Genomic DNA, 20,086 nt, shown 5'->3' on the forward strand with positions numbered 1-20,086 from the left:
TTGAATAGACCTTTCTAGCTTGAACCAGTCAGGTCAAGTGCACAGTAATATTTGAATATCAAACCATGATAAGAAACTGATAAATGAATCCACGTGACTGAACAGTAGACACTTAAGTTTTATTTAGACATTCTTCCCTCTTATGTGGTAACAGCATCTTGATGTTTGTCAGATTGTCCCGTTTACATTTCTTAATATGTATTCCAATTAAATTATTTAAAATGTGTTTTAGCTTTACAGGTAGGTCATTAAGCCTGTGTTGCAACATTAAAACAACGTCTTATATCTCAATTGAGACTTGCTTAAATTTGTGTTATATAAATATTGTTAATCTTCAAAATCAGTTTTAACCATGGAATAGATAATAAATTCAAAATATGTATAAATAATAATGGTTTAAAAGGACAGTCATTATTTACTGCATCCTTAAACACAAATGAAGATAATTTGAAGACAGCTTGAAACCGTTAACTATTAATTGCCATAGTATTTGTTTTTCCCACTATGGATGTCAAAGGCTTTTGGTTTCAGGCTTTCTTCAGAATGTCTTTTTTTTCTTTCTTTTTTTTACGTTCAACAGAATAATGAAACCCATAAAGGTTTGAAACTGCTCAAGGGTGAGTAAATCGTGAGTGCATTTTCAATTTGGAGTGAACAATCCCTTGAATTTGGAGGATTTAAGAGCCTTCATTCAATGAATCAAAACATCATATGTTGCATTCTCAGGAGAAAAAGGTATAAAATCTGTCTTTTCTTGCAAAAGGCAAATAATACACTGTAGATATTAATAGGCACATCTAAAAAGGAACACAGTTTTGGCTTTGAAATAGGCAATGGATTAATGAAAACTTCTGTACTTTTTCTGACATAATATCATTCGTTATCATTGTATCATGTAGTGTCCCTGGACCCCAAAACCAGTCACAAGTGCAACTTAAATAAAAATAACAAATTAATAAATAAGCTTTTCATTGATTGTCACTTGACAAAGTTTGTCTGAAATAAAACTGTTTGATAATATGCAATCAGAGGGAATATCAAGTTCGCATATTACTAATTAAAAACTAAATTTGGATAGGTTTTACTGTAAATTTTACAGTAAGACATTTACAAAAATCTTAATGGAACATGGTCTTTACTTAATATTGTATTGATTTTTGACATTTAAAAAAATCTATAATTTTAACCCCAACAATATATTTCTGGCTATTGCCCAAAATATACCCATGCAACATAAGACTGGTTTTGTGATTCAGGGTCATATACAGTTGAAGTGAAAATTATTAGCCCTCCTTTGATTTTGATTTTATTTTTTCATTTTGAAATGTTTCCCAAATTATATTTAACAGAGCAAGGGATCTTTCACAGTTATTCATATAATATGTGATCTCCTCTAGAGAAAGTCTTACTTGTTTTATTTTGGCTAGAATAAAATCAGTTTTGACATTTTTAACCCATTTTAATGTCAATATTATAAACCCTCTTAGCAATATATATATTTGTTAATTTTCTACAAAACAAACCATCATTATACAATGGCTTCCCTAATTATCTTAACTTGCCTAGTCACACTTTTAAATTGCACATTAAACTTAATACAAGTATATTGAAAAATGTTTGGTATATTATTATGTACTGTCATCATGGCAAATATAAAATAAATCAGTTATTAGAAATTAGTTATTAAAACTATTATGTTAAAATATGTGTTGGAAAAAATCTTCTTTCTGTTAAACAGAAATTGAGGGAAATATACAGGGGGCTAATAATTCAGCAGGGCTACTAATTCGCTTTAACTGTATCTGCAATTTACAGATGATGAATGTAGTGGATTGTTTCGTTATTCACTACAATCCTTACAAATCCGACACACAGTCGTTATAAAAGATCTGGAAGTTCTTGTCCACCTCCATTTTACCCTTGAGAAACTTCTCCAGATACTTGATGGGAACCTCCACTATGTGGTTATTCACTCGATCATTAAGGCCATATGCACCAAACGCAGGAAACTTATAGCGCTCAGAATAGGGGGCGTTGTGGTCGTAATCAGTGCAGCAATAGGCCGTCCACATGAACTCTGGGATGGCCACACGATCTAGGTTTTCACGCCGAATCATATTACCAGATGTGGTCACCCCCGTGATTACGTGAGCCTTTCCGTGGCAGTAGTTGTTGAGGCGTTTGCGGATAACCTCAACCTGAGTGCTCCAGGGGCCAAAACTGAACTCTCTTATTAGAGGAACCACATTGGTCAAGGTGTAGGTGGCAGCCTTGTCCAGCGGGTCTGCCTGATGCTCGTCTGGGTTAAGCTGGCCACGTTCATACTGGACCACGTCAGCGTAGTCTTCTAGCACAGCCTGAGTGTCTTCAAAGTTCTTGTGCATGAAGGTGGATTGGGGGAACGGCTCCATGTTACTGCTTCCTTTCTCAGTTGCCAGCTGTGCAAAATGAATAGTACAGGGGATGAGGAAATAGATTATTTAAGAGTCCCAGAAACATTTATGATTACAATAAACTCACTCAAATCACAGAAGCTTTAATGATTACAATAAACTCATTCACTTACTCACTTACTTTTGCCATAGTCCCTGCATAATTAGGGGTCATAAACTCATATCTTATTCAAACGTTTCAGGAACAAAACCTTCAAGCATATGCAGAACCAATTTTGAATTAAAAAGCATTTAAAAAGATAAGTAAACTACTGTTCAAAAGCTTGGTGTTGGTGAGATTTTTTAAATGTTAAACTATTTATATTTTACCTATAACTATTAAACAACTATTCTGCATTTTATTTGTTTATGTAATGACAAGGCAAGTTTTCAGTGGCTCCAGATCTTCAGTATTACATGATCGTTCAGAAATCCTTCTAAAATGCTTATACTTTGTTCATTCATTTATTTTTCCTCAGCTTAGTCTCTATTCATCAGTGGTCACCACAGTTGAATGAACTGACAACTTATCCAGCATATGTTTTTTTGGCAGCACATGCCCTTCCATCTGCAATCCAGTACTGGGAAACATCTATACACACTCATTCACACACATGCATGGCCAATTTAGTTTATTCAATTTGCTTATGCAGCATGTCTTTGGACTGTGGGGGAAACCCAAGCAAACAAAGGGCGAACAATGCCAACTGACCCAGCCGAGGCTCGAACAAGCCACCTTCTTGTTATGAGGCAACAGTGCTAACCACTGAGCCATCGTGTCCCCCCTAACACTTTGTACACAATTATTTTTTTAAATCCTTGTTGACAACAGTTGTGCCTCTTAAAGAGATTGACAGTTCACCCAAAAATGACAATTCTGCCATCATATACCTACTTGTTCCAAATGAGTTGGAGTTTTTTTTCCTGTTGTGAATAATGTTTTGGAAATCTGCAACCATCGGCATCCATAACACACTCAAAAAGTGACATTTGCTGATTGTTTAAACTACTTAAAAGGAGCTGAAACATCACAATTCTTGAGTTTTTTGTTCATTCATATTCATTCGGTCATTTCCTTTTTGCTTAGTCCCTTTATTAATCAGGGGTCACTACAGTGGAATGAACCGCCAACTTATCCACCATATGTTTTACGCAGCAGATGCCCTTCCAGCCGCAACTCAACACTGGAAAACACTCATACACACTCTTTCACACATATAAACGACAGCTAATTTAGCTTACCATATTCACCTATAGCAACTGTAAGGGAAACCAGAGTACCTGGACAAAACGAACAAGGGGAGAACATGCAAACTCCACAGAGAAACACCAACTTACCTGACCGGGCCTCGAACCAGCGACCTTCTTGCTATGAGGCGATCATGCTACCCACATCGCCACCATGATGCCCGCATTCCATTATGAAGATTTTCAATTTGTAGCATTCTATATTTGGAACATTCTAAAATTCAAGCTTTCTGTTTAGAACATTCTTGATTTAAAGCATTCTTTTTGTAGCATTGTATATTTGTAACATTCTGTTATGAACATTCTATATTTGGAGCTGTTGGATTCTAAAGTAAGCTTATCAACATCTGAATTAATCTTAAACAGTCAGGTGGTACTGCAGAGGTGTTACATAGTACAAGTTGTAGATCTCACAATATTCCTATTTACTAGCTGTAATTAAGAGTTCTAACAGTACTTATAATTATGCGTAAACACCGTCTTGTTTTATATTCAGTCTACTTAAAATAAGTTAACCTAATTCCTTCATGTTTTCATAACACATCAACTGTGTGGCACCCAGCATTTTTAACAGTGTAGTAAAATTAAATACTGTGTAAGTCAGTCGTTATAGGTTTACAACATTCTTCATAATATCTTCTTTTTTCTTTAACAGAACACAAAAGAATTGGCAGAATTTTCATTTTTGGGTAAACTATCCCATTAATATATTTTGGAAAACATCATACATAAAACTTTCAAAGAACAGCGTTAATTTCATTTCTTTCATTTCATTTCATTTCATATTCCTTCTGCTTAGTCCCTTTATTCATTAGGAGTCGCCACAGCGAAATGAACCGCCAACTTATCCAGCATAAGTTTCACACAGTGGATGCCCTTTCAGCTGCAACCCAGAACTGGGAAACATCAATACACACTCATACACTACGGCCAATTTAGTTTATTCAGTTCACCTATACCGCATGTCTGGGTGAAACCAGAGGAAACCCATGCAAACACAGGGAGAACATCCAAACTCCACACAGAAATAGCAATTGACCTAGCCAGGACTCAAACCAGCAACCTTGCTGTGATGTGACAATGATAACCACTGAGCGACCGTGTCGCCAGAACAACATTTATTTGAAACATATTATGTTTTTTGTAACAATGTAGACTATCACTTTTAATCAGTCTGATGCATAATTGAATTCCTTTCGATAACACTTTGTTTTGATGGTCCATTTGAGTATTAGTAGACTGTCTGCTTATTATCTGTTGATATGCTCCAACAGATTTAACTGACTATAAGAAGCTTTGCAAATACATGTCAAAATAAACTGATCCTAACCCTAACCATAACCTAACAGTCTACTTATAGTCTAATAAGAATTAATTGCATGTAGATGCAGTGTAACTTAAATTCAACAAACAGACCATCAAAATAAAGATGACCTTCCTTTCAAAGTAAAAATCTAACTGACCTCAAAAATTTTAAAGGCGTTCATACAGATGTACTCTTAGCACATGCTCACCTGTGGTTCAAACATCCAGGGAACATCTACTCGTTTTTCCCCATCAGATTTCTTGAAGATGTAAGCGGAATACATGGGAATGTGCTTTTTAGGGTCGTAGAAAGTGATAAAGCGAGGCTGGTCCACATATCTCTGGCAGATCTTTTTCAGAGAAGTACTGAGGTAACCTCGTGGTGGAGTGCCCAGGTAAAGAAAATCCTTACAGCGCTGTACTTGAGAGAAGTCATCTACCACACTAGCTTGAGATCTTAGAATCAAAAACATCAGCAAGATCCCAAACCAGGACCAGCAATAGACTGTGAGCTTCATGTTGTTGTAAAGCGTTTGTGAAATGCTCTTTAAACTGAACTAAGTAGGCCAGAATCACAACAAATAATTTCAGAACAAAAATGCTCGGTCTTTTCCTGTGACTGGTCTCCAGTCAAATGACTTAATCTCATTTAAAATTGAGCGACTCTTCGCTGGTAGGTGTAAGATAGAATGAGAGGCATTGAGAATGTGAGTATAATGTACATGCAAAACCACAGTCTGATCCACAGTAAAACTTAGTATAAGTTGATAAGGCAAACTTCAGCATGCCGTTATCCTGCTCTACATGCAAATCAGCAGGGTCATTTGCTCACTGCTGTCCTAATGGTTATTGGCTTTTTAAATGTGAACATTTACTTACAGTCAGCCAGCACAGCCTGAGCCAGATGCCAAACAGAAAATGTAAAGCATTTATACAAATATTTAAATATCATCCAATTTAAAGACATTTATTTCATAAAAATATCAATCTACGAGAGCAAAGTGAGAGCTGTAACTGCTTTAATTCTGAAATCATCTTTTCAATGACTGTTGGCCAACTCAACTCAATTTTTATTAATGCTTAAACAGAACTTTTGCAACTGACTAGTCAACTAGTCTACCATTTACTCTGCAAATGTCATGGCAAAACTTTGATTAGCAAAGCAAAGTCATTGTTCATTTGTGGTTTGTATGGTTAAGTACAGTAGCAATTTGTTTTTTTTATTTGTAATTTTGAATGATTAAACCGAAGATGAATACATTAACATCAGCTTTAATTATGGGAAAACTGTCCCTTTAAGTGCAACGCAGTGGCGCAGTAGGTAGTACTATTGCTTCACAGCAAGAAGGTTGCTGGTTTAAGCCTCGGCTGGGTCAGTTGGTGTTTCTGTGTGGGGTTTCCATGTTCTCCCTAAATTCGCATGGGTTTCTTCCAGGTGCTCTTGCCCCCACAGTCCAAAAACATGTGGTATAGGTGAATTGTGTAGGCTAAATTGTCCATAGTTTATGTATGTGTGCAAATAAGTGTGTATGGGTTCCCCAGTGATGGGTTGCGGCTGGAAGGGCATCCGCTGTGTAAAACATATGCTGGATAAGTTGGTGGTTGATTCTGATGAATAAAGGGACTAAGCCGAAAAGAAAATGAATGAATGAATGAATGTCCCTTTAAGTACCTAATGTACTTAGTGTTTATTTAATCAATGCCAATATTGACATGTTTAACAAAATAAACTGAGTCACCAGGCAGTACAGGGCCAATAAGTACAAACTAAAAAGTCATATTAAATCTTCCTTAAACAAATGTTAGCTAACAAGTTCCGCTTAGGAGTCCGGGAGGTTTATCAGACAACTTTTGTTGTTGTCAAGTAAGTGTCATTCATAAAGTTCCCCTTTTCAACTGATGTAAGAATCAGATATTGTCCTAATAACTTTTACTACAAGTACTCTATTTACTTGCAAGCTTAACTGTTACATAATAACTTGACAAAGCCTTTTGACCTTATTCTTCAATGCGGAAGTGTGCACGTTTTTGCATTTGTTTTAGAACTTCGGATTCAGTTGCCTATAGGAGAAATGACCAGGAATAATAAACAGCAGAAAACGGTCAAACTACTTGCTCTACAAACAAGTGTTTGCATGACTATACAGAAATAGTAGAATAATATAAGAAGAAAATATCTGTTTGCAGCATAAAACAGCATAACAAGCTGTTTTTAACATCTAAAAATAAATGGAAGTGAATAAGACGAGAAGTCTCAAGCTTAAAAATATTTAAGTGGCTGCCCCTTGTCGTACACGAAGAATAAAATGACTAGCTTTTCATGTGTCTACTAGCAGCAGTATTGTTTATACGCAAACAATAATAACAAAGCCATACGTATGCAATCCATCAAACTTCAACAGTTACATTTAAATTCACATTTACCCTATCAACAAAGAGATATTTAAATGCAGAGATAGAAGTAGTCATGGATACACACACGCTGCTCTGCCGTATGGCATGATAAAAATGGAAATCATTCACATAGAGTAGGACTTGGGTGACTTTATTGCCTTCTCAGCCTTGTAAAGACTAACTAATACAATTATATTCCAATACATTCATTGTAAAAAAATACTTTCAGATATAATTTTAATAGTTTATTCTGGGTGTCACATTAGACAGCAATTTAACTTTTAGATCTGGGTGTCATATTAGACAGCAATTTAATTTTTGAAAATCATATATCCCATGTCACAAAAACTGCCCTATTTCATCTGAGAAATATTGCTAAGTTATCCATCTCAGATGCAGAAAAGCTATAGTCCATGCTTTTATGACTTCAAGGCTGATTTTAAAATATTGGCTCTTACCTATAAAGCTTTAAATGATCTAGCTCCTGTTTATCTAACCAACCTGTTTCGCTACAATCCAACCTGTTCTTTAAGATCTCAAAATTCAGAGCTTCTAGTAGTACCTAGAATAGCAAAGTGAAGTAAAGGGGGTGAGCCTTCTCATTTATGGCTTCAAGGCTCAGACACATTCTCGCAGTTCAATACTAGTTTAAAAACCTATCTTGTTTGTAAAGTATACACTCAGTGCATCACATAACAGTATGATACATAAATGTGCTCCACGTAGGTTTTTGCATCTCGTTTATATACAGTATGAACAGCAGCTATGCTAATTATTTTTTTTATTCTCTGTTTCCACTTGGAGATACTCATACCCAGGCCCTCAGAGACTATGCAGCGCCACTGATGCGATCCAAGACCAGTGGCGAGATGATCCCAAGGTTTCCATAATCTTGGACCAGGCCGTATCCTGAGCAGCTGCTGTGGTGGTCATGGAGGAGTGGAGAGCAAGAGACTGATTCCTGTGACACTCCAGGGACAGATGAGTCTCGCTGACATCCAGCTTCTTCAGCACCTGCAGGTCTGCACAAGACGTTTGGCCATAAGGGAAAATGGTTGTGCCCAACTGAGCCTGGTTTCTCTCAAGGTTTTTTAATTCTTTACTCTCACTAATTGGTGAAGTTTTTTCCAAGCTGCTTTGACACAATCTACATTGTAAAAGCGCAATACAAATAAAGGTGAATTGAATTGAATTTGATTCACACTTCTACCAGTAGTTGATGTATGTTGCACTTTTTAAAATGTATTTAGTCTTTATTATTTAAATTCGTATCATCTACATGGCACAAATACACACACAAGTCATATTCACAAATTTTTAATAAGTTGTTTACATTCACTTCCCATTGGCATGTGTATTTTCTGAAAGACAGTCTTTGAAAAAGATGCTCACGCTTTTGTCCGTGTTAGACTTAGTTTTCAGAAAGGTCTCTAAAGCCTTCAGAGGCACTTCTGTAACACTGTGTCCCACTATCTCATTCAATGCATATGCTGCGTATGTGGGAAACATGAACCGCACTTCATAGGGTGAGTTTCTATCAAACCGCGGACAGCAATATGCAGACCACAAGTACTTTGGGACAGCCATGCGATCTTCCTTTCCTCTTCGGATGGTCATCCCTGATACAGTAACCCCAGTCACCACATAGGCAGTGCCACGGCAAAAGTTATTCAAGCGGCGACGCACCATATCAATATATGTGGCCCATGGGCCCTCCAAAAATTCTGTGATCTGAGGAACCACATTTGTAAGTGTATAGGTAGCTGCTTTGTCTTGGTTGCCTGCCTGGTGCTGGTCAGGGTTAAGTGGACCTCGTGCAAACTCCACCGCATCAACATAGTCTGCCAGCACAGCTTGGCTCTCCTCAAGCAGCTGGTCTATTTCACCACTAGAGGGCAACACTTTCATGTTCCCACCTTCATCAGGGGATACCAGCTATAGAAGACAAAAGAATAACACATACAGTATCATCAAAACATATAATTGTGTAAAAATGTATATCAATAATAAAACAATATCATTTGGTGCTTTTGGATCATTGCTTTATTTCCAAATAAAGACCCTTTTTAAAATAAAAAAAAAACATGTTTTATTACATTTTCACCCACTTGTAAATATGTTTGCCATTTTTTTAAACAGAGTTTTTTTTAACTGTACAATTATTTATTGTAAAATGATAAACTGGGAAAATTAAACTCTACCTGTGGTTCATACATCCAGGGTGTGTCCATCCTCCTCTGTCCATCTGACTTTTTGAATGTGTATGCTGAATAAAGTGCCAACCGGCAGCTGCTGTCATACAGTGTGGCATACCGTAGTTTATCTCCATAGCGCTGGCATATCCTCTTTAGATTGCCCCCTCGGATACCACTGGGTGCTGTATGCATATAAAAGAACTGACTGCATTCTTTAAAGCTGTCGGAGACTGTGCCATCTGCCAGATGCAAAACTGTCAATACAAGAACTCTAAAGATCAAAGTCTTAAGAGCCATCCGTGAGTAAAAAAACTGTGAATTATCAGAGTCTGTAATAAAATTTCCCATTTTTTAATGTAAAGACAGGTGGATCCATCTGCTCTTCCATCGTGTATTAGGTTAGAGTGAAAAAATGGAAGAGTGTATGGCTGCCGTATGCAAAGTCTCACCTCTGTAACTCTTCTATCCTGACCAATAGTACACAGCACAGTATTCAAAAGAGAAAGAATGGTCACAGATTCAACTCATAAAAAGCATTTAGCCTAATTAAAACACAGCTCACAGTTTTTCTTGTGAAATAAAACATAAACTTAGATATTATGTGAAATACTTTAGAAACAGATGGATTTAAAGGGGTATAATTGAACCCAAACTGAAGATTCGGTTGTCTCTTACCCCAAAAAAGAAAATGTTTTAAAGATTTTTGAAAAGTGGCAACCTTTGCCATCCACATTGTAGTTTTTCATTTTATGGATTTCAATACTGGTAACTGGTTTCCAATATTTATCAAAATGTCCACCTATTTCCCCCCTGGACCCCCCACCATCACAACCCTTTCGGGTCTCCGTATGAAGATGAGCAAATAGTGAGCAACTTTCGTTTTTTGGGTGAACTATCCCTTATCCCTTAGTTAGAAAAAGACCGCAAAACATTGCCTCCTTTGCCAGCTAATGAATTTATATTTATAATACTCAGAAAGTCTTATTTGATTAACCAACGGCTGGGAGATCTATTTGCCAGGAACAAATAAGTTTCGTTTTATGTGAACTGTCTGTTTCGTTTCGCCTTTAGGACCAAACCACCGAAAAAGAAGTAGCCTAAAGTTGCTTCTTGTGATAAACATTATTAGGTTGCAACTTTACGATAATTCGGAGATAAAACAGTAAATACTTGATGTGCAAAGGCAGTTATGTCAATACGATATAAACGATGACAAAATGTGAATTGTCTCGCACAACCTAGCCTACATAGTTTCGTCTGATAAACGTCACTTGTTCCTGCAATGAATTTAACCCTGCAGACAGAGGAAGTTATTTCAGCACAGAAAGGCAGACTGCAGAGGTTTTCCTTCTCTAGACGCATGGATATCAGTTGTAAGTAGCTTTTGAGAATTTATTACACAGAGAAATACTGCCGTCTTGGGTTTCCACAATAACAAAACAAAATTAAATAAAATCCGCCAAAATGAGAACTCTGTTTTTGTCCTGATTTGGAGAGTCTATTCATTTGCATTTATATTTGCATACGGGTTATTGGGTCCAGTTTTGATCAACTTCGTCTATTATCTAGAGTTAAGCAATTTCTTACTCCCAAAACTCTTTAAATGCCTGCTAAAAACCTACTTATTTTTATTGAGCCTTTTAATATTGCAGTATTGATTGTATTTAAATTTATATAAACCTTTCTTTGATATTTATTTAAAAAATGTCACCGTAAAGCACTTTGGTCAGCCTGCTAAATGTGCCTTATAAATAAATTGACATACTTGTTGCTATTTGTTGTTTCTATAATTTAGGGCAACTGGAAAAGTCTGAGTGTACTATTTATTTTTATGATTTTCTTTGGCTTATCACATGAGTTTTATTCCCCTTCTGGATATTGGCAGAAATATTGGCATTTTAAAGATAAAACCTTAAACATTTAAACGAGTTAAACAATTTCTTACTGCCAAAACTCATTAAATACCTACTTGTTTTCTTTTCTTTATTTTGCTATTCATATTGCAGTGTTAATTTTGCTTAAACATTTCTTTGATATCTTTTAAAAATGTTGCTGATGTACAGGACTTTGGCCAGCTTGGTGGTGGCTGTGCTAAATGTGCTTTATAAAATAATTGACCTTAACATACTTATTTTGTTACTGTAACAACTAGAAAAGTCTAAGTATCTGTTGTAAATAAATAGCATTTTTAAGATAAAAGCCTAAATTGATTTGAGTGTGAAATTAATAATGCAAAATACATTAATCCATATTGCTACATTTCTCTCAACAAAGTTTATTGTTCATTTACCATAATCAGTAAGCCTTTCATGGTTTTACCAACTCCCAAAATGTTAACAATGACAATAACATTAAAACATGTCTGCTTGGATTTTTCCAGATCAAGTGATTTTGGGGTGTGGCAACTACATATAGCGGGCTGAGCTAATTTGAGTGTTGAAGACAGTAAAAGTGAGAGGCTATTTCTTGTTGATGTAAAATCAAGCCATGGTTTAATTTGCTTTTAATAGTTGTTAAATGATTTATGCAATTATAGTTAGCAATTTAAAATCATTTGATTTTACTTAGGAGTCTCAAACAGTTCCCAATCAACTGAAATGGACTGCTGCCCCACAGTGGAAATAGTAAGCATTAAATCTTTTCTTTTCAAACCTTCATAATCTGCTTGGCAAATTATGCCTCAAATAATACATTCATCATATTAATATATCCAATCTGAAAGTCATTAATATATCTTTTTTTTTTTTGGAAGGAAACTACCAATGAATCTACAGGTGAAGACACAAAAGACAAACAACAAGTATTTACATGTTCTGCTGAGACACATCAGGAAGAGGTTGCCAAGTTACAAAGTAAGAAATAGCCCTTGTATCACACATTCTTAACGAGACTGTCATTATATGCCAGTAATACATTAAAAGTAGCTATTGGTGCCTTTTATTGCAATAGTATCTGGATGCAGCCTTTATGATGCAAGCTGAGATTGCATCACTCAGCGATGTCAGACATAATGCACTCAATGGAGTGAGTGACGTCACTGTGATGGGTAGGGTTAGAGGTGGGGTTAGGTGAGGGCATTAAAAAGCATTAGATGCAGCTCAGATTGCACTGCACCAGGTTTGCATCCAGACCCCTCTCAAAATTACAGACTGCCTCTGAAACAACATTTCATTTATATACAGTAGGAACAACAGACAGATATTATCGTAGGGTTTTTGGAAACATCTGTAAAGTAGCATACAGAAAGCAACAGCAGATTCATACTGATTGAAATAAATTATTAGTCAAGATCTATCAAGACTATCTACTCTATCAAGATTAAGGGTGTCATGATCCTCCAAATCCTCGATTCGATTACATTTTCGATTCCAAAGTCATGGTTCGATTCGACTCTCGATTTAAAAATGAAAAATTTGAAAGCACAAGCTATGCCATTTTAAGACTTTTATGCTATATCCTATAATCATATCTGACCTGTGCGCTGTGACAGTCATGAAGCTCTGTCTAGATCTGGAGGTCAAGCAATCTGTAGTCAAGACTACTAAATGTACACTGCTAAGACCTTCAATAACTTTCCCCTTCACATTATTGTACATAGAGGGTATCACCATAGCTGTGAGATGCGTTCTACTTGGGATTTCGTAGTGTAGTTCTAGCACGCTAATTAAATGCCTAAAACCAGAGTTTTCTACCACTGAAGAAGGTCGTATGTTCGTGGCTATAAATACACCTACCGTGCTTGTAATTGCCTTTTCATGGGTTGCACGGGTTGAGTAACTTGGAAGTTTTATTCCAAATTAAGACAGGAGAGTGGTTTGTGTTACACTTGTTGGTTTAACAGATGAATCTATGTTTTTGTGCTGCCTGTGAAGATGCCCTGAGGGGGTTCAAGTTCTGTTGATGAGTCTTCTGTGTCTGCAGTTGCCATGCTATCTTTTAGCTGTTTGTTGTAGCTGTTACATTGACTCGCAGCACTTCAACAAGCTTGTTTTTTTCCGCTTGGTAAGCAAAGCTGACATGACATTGGGGCGTGGCAGCATTGACGATTCCACTTTTTGATTTGACATTCGAGATTGAGCATGAATTTCGATCTATTTCGATTTAAAATCTAAATCGTGACAGGCTTAATCAAGATAGTGAGATTGTTTGCTTATTTTTTTTTCACAGATGTGCCTGCACCAGGTGAGATTTCAGTGCAGCATATTGGGACCAGTTCCATTACTCTTGCCTGGAATAGCCCAGAAAACATAACTACATTTGAGTTAACTTGCTTCAATCCTACAACTACAAAGACCTTTACAATCTCCAATGCATCAGCCATGGAAGTAGAAGATCTTTCTCCAGAGACTGAATATGCATTCACCATCATTTCAGTTTCAGTAAACGGTGATCGAAGTGCAGGAACTGAACTGACTGCATCCACCAGTAATTGTCTTTTAGTATTCACAAGCTACTGACTTAATATTGTATGAGATGTGGGTCAGCTATGAAGTTACAACATAAATAATTTCATGATTTCTTTACAGAGCCAGTCCCACCTGACAAATTCAAGGTTGAGAATGTGGGAACCACATCAGTAACTCTTATTTGGGATGTATCTGGATATAAAGAGAAGAACTTTCATGTGGTCTGTCGACAGAATGGAAGAAACATCCAGGATGACATGACAGAATCTGGAAGTGTGGTTTTCAGTGACCTAAGTCCGGGGAATAAGTACTCTTTTCACATTACAAGAGTGCTTCCAAATGGCATTCGAAGTAAAGAAGCAGTGACATACGCTCAAACGAGTTAGTAATATATTACATATTTCAATAGACAGTTTATATACTTAAGGTTACAGCATTATTGTATCTAATCATATTATAATTATTATTTTTTTTTCAACAGAAACAAACATCCAGGGCCTCTTGCAGGATTTGGGTTTGGAGCAGTACTACCCAAACAAACTCTCACTCAGTGATGTGCTGCAGATCGACAAGAGTTCAGTGACCGATGAGCCAGCCCAGTTTCTATCATCTTTACCATGGCTACTCCTGAAGAAACTCATGATGGTAAATGTGACGGCAAGAAGTGTCAAATATGCACCAGATGACGATTTGTCAACTTTAGATATCTACAATGACACATCTATTTTTCAGATCGATCAGAATGTCAATGTAAACCCTTTAGACATAGTGACCACCCTCTTTCATTGTTCTGATGGTTTCCTACAACAGGAAATGGTCTCAAAAATGTCAATGTGTCAGTTCTCTGTGCCTTTGCTTCTTCCAGACTGTGATGGTCAACAGTGCATGTACATGCTTTGGGCCATGAGAGATATTGTGAAGAAATTTAGACCTCACTCCTTGTCAGACCAAAAAGGCTTTGTGGAGGACAGAATTGTTCACTCTGAGCTCCCCTTAGTGTCCTTTGTTAGACTGGGTGACTGCAGCATTTCTAAATCTCAGATCTTAAACAAACTGCTTAGCAACCCCCAACAGTATCATGATACCTTTGTACATCGTGACATGGACTGTGGAGATATCCCGAGAAAGATATCAGATGGGTTAGTGGAGATGAGTTGGTATCTACCTTGTGGAAACAAAAACATTGATGTCTTTCCTGAACCTGTGGCTTTTGCAAACTTGAGAGGGGACATCAGTACCTTTGAAACGCAGTATTCATTCTTATGTCAGACCTCCACTGCAGTTTTTGTGTTTTTTGAAAATCTGGACACAAATTACAAGCTTCTCACCAACCAACATGCTAAAGCACAAGTTTATTTAGTGGGCAACGCCCAAAGCAAAACATTTAATTTGCATCAGCTGAAAAGCACAGCCCTTGAAATGAACTTGAAGAAAGACAACATCATTCTGAAGATGAAACAAAATGATGCACATTTTGTCAAAAATCTGCATACCACAGTGAATTACATAATCAATAACCATCCTATCAAAGCATGCCTGGAGAAAATGGACACCATAGCACACGAGCTTGGAATTCTAGTAGATGAAGACACCGAAGATTGCCAAAAAGCAAAAAATAACGCGCATGTCATAATAAAAGGTATACAGGACACCTTGCAGTTCAAAGAGGATCAGCTTCCCCTTCAGGGTAAAATCTGGAAAGATCTGGCTAAACTGGAAAAAGAGGAATGCAGACTCCGGAAAGCTGGTGATCAAAATATAGAGATATACAAGAGTGATCTCCAGATTAAAAAGATTGAACTCAGGAAACTGCAAAATAAATATGACATTTCAGAGGCAATGTCTTGTTTTATTAGCGCATTATCGACATCAAGCCAGGAGAGGACCTACTTCCTAAAGTGGATGCGGATGAACCTAGACAATCTCTCCCGAACAAACCTCTCCGACCTCCGAGAGCAGTACAAAGAAAAGTGTCAGCATTTTTCAGAAAACAAAGAGGAAATCGCACAGCTCGATCAACAGATCTCCAACAGTTCTTTAGGAGTAGAGCACTTCCTGCGTGAAATGGGCCAACTTTACGAAGCCGCTGTGTCGCTTTCAGAAAACCTAGAATCACGTCAACAAATGCTCCACTTGCCAAAGTTATGTGCTAAGCTGATGTTGAATGGTTTCCCACTAGAACTGGTTGATGGAGATGCTTCAAATATTCCTCTTAGATGGGTGAGTGATGTACTGAAGTATCTAAACTCTTTAGTGCAGCCCAATAATAAAATCATGGTGGTCACAGTTTTAGGAGTCCAGAGCACAGGGAAATCCACCTTGCTGAACACCATGTTTGGAGTTCAATTTGCTGTCAGCAGTGGAAGATGCACCAGAGGAGCTTTCATGCAGCTGATTAAAGTCAAAGATGACATCAAACAACAACTTGGCTGTGATTATTTAGTGATAATTGACACTGAAGGCCTGAAATCCCCAGAGCTTGCAAAACTAGATGATAGCCATGAACATGACAACGAATTAGCCACACTTGTTGTTGGATTGAGTGACGTCACAATCATCAACATCGCAATGGAGAATTCCACAGAGATGAAGGACATTTTGCAAATTGTGGTCCATGCCTTCCTCAGAATGAAGGAAATAGGTAAAAAACCCAAGTGTCAGTTTGTCCACCAAAATGTCGCTGATGTATCAGCCCATGACAAGAACATGAGAGATCGGAAGCTTCTGCTGGAGCAGCTGAATGAGATGACAGAGGCAGCAGCTAGAATGGAGAACAAGGAGGAGTATAAAATGTTCACAGATGTGATGGAGTATGATCCGGAGACCTGCAACTGGTATATCCCTGGGCTCTGGCATGGAAATCCTCCAATGGCACCAGTGAACGCTGGCTACTCCGAGGCTGTCTATGACTTTAAAAAGAACATGGCTGAGATAATTGCACAATGCAAATGTAACACACATGTAAACAACATTACTGACTTTTTGGAGTGGACGAAAAGCTTGTGGAATGCAGTCAAGTATGAAAACTTCATATTTAGCTTCAGGAATAGCTTGGTGGCAGATGCTTACATGAGACTGTGTGCAGAATACAATAGATGGGAATGGTCTTTCAAAAAGGAAATGCACTCTTGGTTAACTCAAGCTGAAACCAGAGTGTCAAACTTTGAGATATTCAAACAGAAATCAGACAAGTCAGACCTGAAAGATATTTTATTCAAACTGAAACAAGAAGCTGTCACAAAACTTGACACACTGGAAAAGACCACAATGGATAACCTGTCCAAATACTTTGAACAAACAGAGGGTCATGTCTTTCTTGTGGAAAAGTACAAAGAAGGCTTTGTAAGCAGCATAAAGTCTCTCAGAAGGGTAAATGAGAGCTCCTTGGTAACACAACTTGAGACAATTGTGGAAATAAGGAGAGGAATGAATAAGCTGGATAACATCAAGAAAAAATTCACTGATACAATGGAGAAAAAGGTGTTGAGTCTCTTGGAGGAGTTACGCAAATACAATGATGCCCAGAAAACTGACGAGGAGCTTGAGCAGTTTTTTGAAGAAATATGGCAGGAATCCGTCAACGAGTTGTCAAATACTGGACTGAGGAAAATAAGTATATTTGACTGCGTTTTCAAGGAACTTAGGGATAAAATGAAACATAAAGGAAGTTCAGTTACAGAGCAATTAGTAAATGTGAAACTGGAGAATTATGGACAAGGGGAGTTCAAAATCAAGAAAGAAATCTTTTTCAAAAGGTGGTATAAACGTATGACTAATGACAACTCATCAATGCAGCTGCAAAATTTGGCAGAAAATATAATTCAGACATGTTGTCAGGTTGTATTGGAAAAGATGGCAAGGCATTCAGATTACCATGATGCCTACATTCAGGAGATCCTACACATAATTGATAACAGGCTGAAATCCAACAAGAATATTGGATTTTCAGATGATTTTGAACTGTCCCTTAAACTATATGTTTGCGGGTTTTCGGCTAAATCGTTTCAAGACATGCATGATCATTTCATTATGCAGAATGATCCACGTAGATGCCTTGACAGGTTTAAAGGCAAATATCAAAATGATTTTAAAGACCTGTTCTATGATCGTGATCAGTGCCAGAGAAAAGCAGAAGAATTCACAAAACTCTGCTTAAAGCCTGCTGTTGAGGCATTCATCTACAGCTCCTTGGGTCCAGACATTGTAGATCAAATGCTACAGGGGAAAAATGCATTTCAGTTCAGCACTCGTGCATTTTTCCAGTACTCCCTCCTAAAGCAACTTGTAAATGAAGACAAGTTTGAGCAGTATGAAAAATACATCAGCTTCTACGAATCCTTTGTTAAGGGCTGGATAGAAGATCAAATAATCAAACATTTTTCGAGCAACAATAAAGTCTCTGAGTTGGAAGAATGTCACCTCAGAGGAATTACCAAGGAGATTCTGGAAGCTGTCAAATCAGCCCAGAATGAAACAGATGAAAGTGGCATCAAAGAATTCATCCAGTGCATATGTAGGAAGCTTGGGCAAAAGCTTATAATTCCCAAAGATGCTCTAGAAACAGTGATGGTCCTCAACAATGCATCTCAAGAGTCATTTGCATGCTGGCTAAGCAAATCAGTGGAGGAAATGGAACAGACAGTGAAGAAACAGTTGAAGAAAATTGACATAAAGGGCAAACTGTTCAAACTCAAAATAAAACCCCAGGATGAACTTTTCAAGAGGGTGTTTGGATGTGGAAAACAGTGTCCATTCTGCAGCACTCCATGTGAGGCTGGTGGAGAAGCTCACTCTGAACACTGTGCTTCAGTTCACAGACCTCAGGGAATCGGCAGATACAGAAAAGTGAATTCTGAAAAATTAGTGACAAACATTTGCTCCACAAATGTCCAAAGTGAAAGAAAATTTGAGTGCTTTGAGACTAAGTACAGTTTTCATCCATACAAGAGGTACAGAGAAATCTTTCCAGATTGGCACATCCCTGCCGATACTAGCATACAGGCCTCAGACTACTGGAAATATGTGATGGCTCGCTACAACACTAAGTTTGCTGAAAAATACAATGCACAGCCTGCTGATATACCTGTTATCTGGAAAATGATAACAAAACAACAAGCAGAGAAGAGTTTAAAAGAGGCTTTCAGTGTGAAATAAATGATTATATTCATTTTACAACTGTAGGTACAGTGATTTGACAGAGCTCTCACAATCAGCCTACACAAAACATACATTGGTTAAATTCCTACACATTTTGCAGAGACAAATTGCATAACAGTGACTGTTTTTCTCATTGAAAGATGGCAATGTCGGTATGATAGCCCAGTGGTTAGTGTGCTGACATATGGTATGGCAGCGCTCCAGGCATCCCAAGTTCGAATCCCAACTTGGGGGCCTTTCCTGAATGCACCCCTTCCCCCCATTTCACTTACTGTCCTGTCAAATAAAGGCAAAAATAAAAAAAAAATTGATACTGACATTTTTATCAACAATGAAAATAAGAAAAAATCATGTATTCAAAACTATGCTAAAACGTACCTTCTTTCTAAGCCTTTTAAATGCTCATAAATGTAAAATTGTTATTAATCTTTTTCTACCCTCTTGGTATTTTTTTTTCACTGTGGCCAATTATATCTATTGTATATCTATTTTCTTATCAGACATTTTGTAATAGCACAGTGGTCAACTGATCTGATTTGAAATACGGGTTCATTGTTCAAAGGTTGGAAGAATTAGATGAAAGAAAAATGAATGCATCATACAAAATGACTACAATGGTGCAATGTTCTGTAGGTTACAGTTCTTTTTGTCAAGTTGAATGTTATGCTGTTTGATGAAAAATGTTGTCAATATATTGCAATTTTAATCATTAATTATTTTGTGATGATTACTTTGTCATTCGTTGTGATCATTTGGAAGCAGAATTTTAGTAGGCCTTCATTAAGGAGCTTTTTCTCCTAAAATTATTCTGTCATCATTTACTTATGCTTCACTTGTTTCAAGCCTATTTGCCTTTCTTCTGTTAAACACAAAATAAGAAATTTGTTTTTCCCTTAAAATACCTATTGGACGAAGGTTAATGATGCTATAAAGTTGCGCTTGAACCCTT

At 37.1% G+C, this 20,086-nt stretch overlaps 2 protein-coding genes and 1 long non-coding RNA gene across 4 annotated transcripts; 1 reads left to right on the forward strand and 2 right to left on the reverse strand.

Moving 5' to 3' along the window:
* Nucleotides 1-99: 99 nt before the first annotated feature.
* si:dkey-85k7.10 lies at nucleotides 100-5,694 on the reverse strand. The gene is made up of 2 exons (XM_068222583.2): nucleotides 5,195-5,694; nucleotides 100-2,438 (listed from the first exon to the last, which is right to left on the reverse strand). The coding sequence occupies exons 1-2, from the start codon at nucleotides 5,501-5,503 to the stop codon at nucleotides 1,857-1,859; spliced, it is 891 nt and encodes a 296-aa protein (XP_068078684.1). The 5' UTR covers nucleotides 5,504-5,694; the 3' UTR covers nucleotides 100-1,856.
* Nucleotides 5,695-8,680: 2,986 nt separating this feature from the next.
* LOC141375347 (uncharacterized) lies at nucleotides 8,681-10,932 on the reverse strand. Its single transcript, XR_012383251.1, has 2 exons — nucleotides 9,581-10,932; nucleotides 8,681-9,314 (listed from the first exon to the last, which is right to left on the reverse strand). It is a non-coding gene; the product is annotated as an uncharacterized lncRNA (long non-coding RNA).
* On the forward strand, nucleotides 10,418-20,086 carry si:dkey-85k7.12. 2 transcript variants are annotated; one of them, XM_678994.11, is made up of 7 exons: nucleotides 10,624-10,947; nucleotides 11,955-12,025; nucleotides 12,143-12,198; nucleotides 12,327-12,426; nucleotides 13,742-13,999; nucleotides 14,101-14,361; nucleotides 14,462-20,086. In XM_678994.11, exons 3-7 carry the CDS (start codon nucleotides 12,172-12,174, stop codon nucleotides 19,132-19,134), a joined length of 5,319 nt encoding a protein of 1,772 aa, XP_684086.4. In that variant the 5' UTR covers nucleotides 10,624-10,947; nucleotides 11,955-12,025; nucleotides 12,143-12,171; the 3' UTR covers nucleotides 19,135-20,086. The 2 variants fall into 2 exon arrangements, with proteins under 2 accessions (XP_005172299.1, XP_684086.4); XM_005172242.6 differs by lacking the exon at nucleotides 11,955-12,025 and having other exon boundaries at nucleotides 10,418-10,947.

Source organism: Danio rerio, chromosome 7 (genome assembly GCF_049306965.1).
Source record: "Danio rerio strain Tuebingen ecotype United States chromosome 7, GRCz12tu, whole genome shotgun sequence".
NCBI lineage: Eukaryota > Metazoa > Chordata > Actinopteri > Cypriniformes > Danionidae > Danio > Danio rerio.